This window comes from Coturnix japonica, chromosome 9 (assembly GCF_054131305.1).
Source record: "Coturnix japonica strain WE chromosome 9, WE-NBRP24, whole genome shotgun sequence".
Lineage (NCBI taxonomy): Eukaryota > Metazoa > Chordata > Aves > Galliformes > Phasianidae > Coturnix > Coturnix japonica.
The window spans coordinates 29,111,298-29,116,551 of NC_140671.1; the positions used below are offsets into that span (position 1 = coordinate 29,111,298).

General features: G+C 51.8%; 1 protein-coding gene across 2 annotated transcripts; it reads right to left on the reverse strand.

Annotated features, from left to right (window-relative positions):
* Window positions 1-1,120: 1,120 nt before the first annotated feature.
* On the reverse strand, window positions 1,121-3,286 carry HES4 (hes family bHLH transcription factor 4). 2 transcript variants are annotated; one of them, XM_015882823.3, is made up of 4 exons: window positions 3,013-3,286; window positions 2,802-2,897; window positions 2,629-2,716; window positions 1,121-2,132 (listed from the first exon to the last, which is right to left on the reverse strand). In XM_015882823.3, exons 1-4 carry the CDS (start codon window positions 3,121-3,123, stop codon window positions 1,555-1,557), a joined length of 873 nt encoding a protein of 290 aa, XP_015738309.1. In that variant the 5' UTR covers window positions 3,124-3,286; the 3' UTR covers window positions 1,121-1,554. The 2 variants fall into 2 exon arrangements, with proteins under 2 accessions (XP_015738309.1, XP_015738308.1); XM_015882822.3 differs by having other exon boundaries at window positions 2,971-3,286.
* Window positions 3,287-5,254: the final 1,968 nt, after the last annotated feature.

Sequence of the window (5,254 nt, forward strand, 5' to 3'; positions counted from 1 at the left end):
GTAGCCCATGGTGTGGCAATGGTAATGGACAGGGATCCATTGGACATGGCACTGGCACACACATGGCATCCATTGGATATGAGGGGATGGCACAAGCATAACATCCATTGGACATCAGGGTAGGATGGCACACACATGGCTTCCATTGGACATGAGGATGGGATGGCACATGCATGACATCCATTGAACATGAGGATGAACATACACATGGCATCAACTGGATGATGTGGCTACAGCTCACACATGGCAACCCCCTGCATGGACTCCCAATAGCCTGACCTCACAAAGGCAAGGCAAAGCACACAATAAGCTTTCCCTCCCTCCCATAACCACACACCCAACCCTCTATGGTCTTTCTCCACACCGTGGCCTTATTAATTGGTGACAATTGGAAGCGGTTTAATTCCATGTGGGTGAGGCTGCCATCGCTTCCACTTGGCCAGGATTCAAGTGCTGGGGGTGAGGCAGAATGGGTGGCAAAACTGTCTTTTCCTCAGCTCCGATACTTACAGCAAGAAACTAAAATAAAAGCCACAACCCCGAGTGATTCTCTTTTATGAGGTCGGCATTGTGAAGCCGGGCAATTGAATTTACAACAAGCATTGAGTATCGGAGTCTATCTGGCCCTGTCAATGAGAGCAGAGAGAAGGAGGAGGAGGAGGAGGGAGGGGGGGGGTAAAAGAAAAAGACACACATTAACCCTCAGCTCCGAGTTCCCAGGCGTTTCAATAGGGCTCCCAACTTCCCAAAGAGCCCGCTGCATACTCGATGAGACCCTTTATACCTTCTAATTACCCTCCTCACAATAGGGACAGACTCTCTTGCCTCTTTTGTGGCCGGGATAGTAACTTTTTGCACGCACCATCCCCCCCCCCCAAGGCAAAGGTAACGCAGAACCGTAATGCAGAGCAAGAAAAGCTTCAAGTTGGATTATCTCACACAGCAAACACGCATTTCCCAGCATCCAGGAGCACGTATTTAGGAAGCAGAGCTCACACAGCCCCATCACAACCATCCCTATCAGCCACACTTCCAGGCCATAAAGTCGGCCCCTTATTGCCATCCTGCAGGGTCTCTTTTGTCTCCGGCCGTTGGAATGAGAGGAGAAAGTAGAAGAAAGTTCTATTTCAAAGGAGTTTATTTCATCACCACCTGCGTTATTAGCTCTGGTCTTTTTTTTACCCCTCTCCAACACAGGCACACACACAACACACATACAGGATACAAACAACTTTGGCATTCGAGTTCATCTGATACAAAACTATTCCTCATTTATTTCTCCTTATTAACAATATAAAACAACAACAACAACAAAAAAAGCATCTCAAATAAAGGCATTTCAAAAAGGAGTAAAAATACAAATCGAGATCCCAACCTTTGAGAATAATAAATAGCACGTTCCTAGCAAGGTCCATTTGCTCCTTTTCCCCCCCTTCCCACCCCCCCCATGTTGAAATCTGCTTAGGAAAAATACAACCACCACAATAGGGCTCCATACAACGGAGCCAAGGTAGAGTTCTTATATGGGGGAGGGAGGGGGGGGGTCTGGGATGGTCACCACGGCCTCCAGACGGACTCCCTGCGCTCAGCAATAGGGCTGCCTGCTTGGGATGCGGGCACCACGCTGTGACTGAATGATGTCAAGCCCTGTACGGGGGATGCTGATGGGGTGGTAGATGCATTCCCAGAGCTTCCACTTGTGGATACTGGGACGTTGGCGTTGGCATAGAGTGGGATAACCGGTCCAGAGCCAGGTGGGAACGATGGGTTGGGGATGAGGAAGGCGAATTGACCATCGGTGGCTGGGACAAGCTGAAAACCCCCATAGACTTTAGGGGATAGAGCTTCGGTTGGTTCTATCTTGCATGGCACCGGCACAGCTCCAGTGGTGGTAGGAGGCAGTTGGACGTGCAGAGGTTGAGCCAGATGTGCAGGTTGACCAGCAGGAGGGGGGGGCAGGTAGTTCATGGCCACAATCTGCCCCAGGCAAGCAGAGAGGTGACCCAACAGGCGGGCACGGACGTCAGCATTCACCCCCTCGCAGGTAGACAGGAACCTCGTCACCTCATTCATGCACTCATTGAAACCAGCACGGTATTTGCCCAGCACACTTGGGTCAGCACTGAGAGCTGCTGCAATGGAAAAGGAAGAGCAAATGCTTGGCAGGGAGGTCTCAACAAGCTTCCTTGGAGGCTATATGGGAGTCCATTGGGAGTCCTTTGAAGTACTTTGGGTTCCAATGGGTGTTGGGAGGTTGCTTCTTTTGGAAGAGGGCCTAAGAGCTTATATCCTCTTATTGGGGTCCCACAGAGTTTAGGGAAGCTCGCATGGATTCGGGGCCATCCCTAAATGCTTATCCCTAAGTCTTTTTAGAGAGATTTGCATGGACTTCATGGGCTCTGCAGGAGTTTCTAGGGCTCCCTATAAGTTCTGAAAGGTTTGCATGGGTTTATTGGGGTTCCCCCCTCCCCCCCATGAGCTGACGAGGTTTGCATGGGTTTTAGGGCTCCCTAGTGGTTACTTTGGGGCTCCTACTGAGCCTCAAAGTAACCTTAGTGGGTTGGGGGAGGGAATGACCACCGGGGGCTCCAGCCCCCGGGGTCAGGGGGTGGGATGGGGGTGACTTACCAGCCATCTGTGCCCGCTGGAGGTTCCTCAGGTGCTTCACTGTCATCTCCAATATATCTGCCTTCTCCAGCTTCGAATGCCGGGAGCTCTATATGAACAACACCAGCACTCAGTGCCCCCTCCCCACATCACACCCCCCCCATTACAACCCCCCCCATCCCTTCCATACTCACGTCTTTTTTCAACGCATCCAAGATGAGCATCTTCAGCTGCCCCAGGCTCTCATTGATCCTCGCCCTCCTTCTCTTCTCCATAATAGGTTTGGATGACTGCGGGCACATCGCACACCGTCACCTCCCGCTGTTCATCCCCAACCCCGACCCCCTGACCCCGCACACCGACCTCGGCCCGGCCGCGGGCTCTCCGCCATCCGCTGCCATTTACCTTCCGATGTTCGCTGGCGCTCCGAGGTTTATCCGGCGTATGACTCGAACTGGCCGGTGCACCAGCGATAGGCGAAGCGGTAGGTTTTTCCATGCCCGTGTCGGCGGGCATGGCGAGGTAAAAAGATAAACGGAAATAACCGAAAGGGATCGAGTTAAAACCGAAAGAACGGAGGAAAAATAATAATATTAAAAGGGGTAAAAAAACAACAAGCGCGGAAATGACGGAGGCGACAACAGGCGGATGCGGCGCTGGCGGCGGCGGGGCCGGCAATGCCCGCGAGCGGCGCCCCCCCGCCTTTTATACCCGCCGCCGGCTCCCCATTCGTGTGAACCCACCGCCGCGGCCGTTCCCACACTCCCAACAACCAATCAGAAAGCGTGTCTGCCTGACTCCTCCACCCCATTGGCGAACCACCGCGCTCCCGTCCATCACTCCCTTCCTTACCCAACCAATAAGCCGCAAGCAAACCTCATCTCTCCCTTCCTATTGGCTGGCGGGCTGCTCGCTGTCAGTCAACGGCGGCGCTCGTGTGTCCCGCACCCCGCCCCGCGCCCCGCACGCTCCCCCCGCACGAAGCACGTGCCGCCGCGCGGCCGGCAACGCGCGTGGGAAAAAACCCGCATGGGAAAACCCCGCCCCGCAACGGGGGGGGAGGATGGGGAGCACGGCGCGTGCGTGCGGGCGGCCTGTCGGAATTCCTCCTATTCTTTTTTTCTCTTCTTCTTTTTAACCCCTTTTCTTTTCCTTCCGAGTCGTTTTTTTCTCTTTTCTCTTCCCCTTCATTTTTGACCTTTTTCCTCTCCTTCTTCTCCTTTTCCTCCGCGGGAGGTGTGTCGGAATTCCTCCTATTCTTTTTTTCTCTTCTTCTGTTTAACCCCTTTTCCATTCCTTTCAGGTCTGTTTCTTCTCTTTTCTCTTCCCCTTCATTCCTGCCCTTTTTTCTCTCCTTCTTCTCTTTTCTCTCTGTTCTTTTCGTCACCCCCATTGCAATTCCTAACCCTCCTTTCCCACCCACTCCCCCCCACTTTACTTTGCACTGCTTTGCAACCTCCTTTCATAACCAAACACAGCCCCAAACACAGCCCCAAACACAGCCCCAAACAAACAAACTCAGCCCCATGCTTTGCTTTCAGCCCTCTGCAACAAAAACACCCCCTCTTTGCACCCCCACCCCCCAGCCCCATCACTGCATGCTCACAACTCTCCTTGCACCACATTGCAATGCTGCTGTTGCAACCATCTTTTCATGCACCACATTGCAATGCTGCTGTTGCAACCAGCTTTGCATGCACCACATGCAATGCATGCTGTTGCTTGCTGAGCAGCCCCCCTTCCCCCCCCCAGCCCCCCCCCCACCGCATCCCATGTGCACCATTGGGTTGCATCCCTTGCACCACTGCATCCCATGTGCACCATTGGGATGCATCCCTTGCACCATTGCATCCCATGTGCACCATTGGGATGCATCCCTTGCACCATTGCATCCATGTGCACCATTGGGATGCATCCCTTGCACCATTGCATCCATGTGCACCATTGGGTTGCATCCATTGCACCATTGCATCCATGTGCACCATTGGGATGCACACCTTGCACCGTTGCACCACTGCATCCTTTTCACCATTGCACCACTGCAATCCCACATGCACCATTGGGGTGCTCAGAGCATCTCTTCCTCCAAGCAAGTGCTGGGGCTCCTTCAGCTGCAAGCAAAGGTATTGCTAAGCAAATTGCTATCTGCACCAATAGACTGTTATCCCTTGTGCCTGTGCTGCTGAGGACATAGCACAGAATAGCACAGAATAGCACAGAATAACACAGAATAGCATGGAATAACACAGAATAGCACAGAAAATAGCACAGAATAGCACAGAATATAGCACAGAATAGCACAGAATATAGCACAGAATAACACAGAATAGCACAGAATAGCACAGAATAGCACAGAAAATAGCACAGAATAGCACAGAATAGCACAGAATAACACAGAATAGCACGGAATAACACAGAATAGCACAGAAAATAGCACAGAATAGCACAGAATATAGCACAGAATAGCACAGAATATAGCACAGAATAACACAGAATAGCACAGAATAGCACAGAATAGCACAGAAAATAGCACAGAATAGCACAGAATAGCACAGAATAGCACAGAATAACACAGATTAGCACAGAATAGCACAGAATAGTACAGAATAACACGGAATAGCACAGAATAGCACGGAATAGCACAGAA

Coding starts and splice junctions, on each gene's coding strand:
- HES4 (XM_015882822.3), bottom strand. CDS start 3,123: ATGCCCGCCGACACGGGCATGGAAAAACCTACCGCTTCGCCTATCGCT. Junction 2,898..2,970: donor GAGCCCGCGGCCGGGCCGAG/GTCGGTGTGCGG, acceptor ATGTGCCCGCAG/TCATCCAAACCTATTATGGA. Junction 2,133..2,628: donor CCAGCGGGCACAGATGGCTG/GTAAGTCACCCC, acceptor TTTCCATTGCAG/CAGCTCTCAGTGCTGACCCA.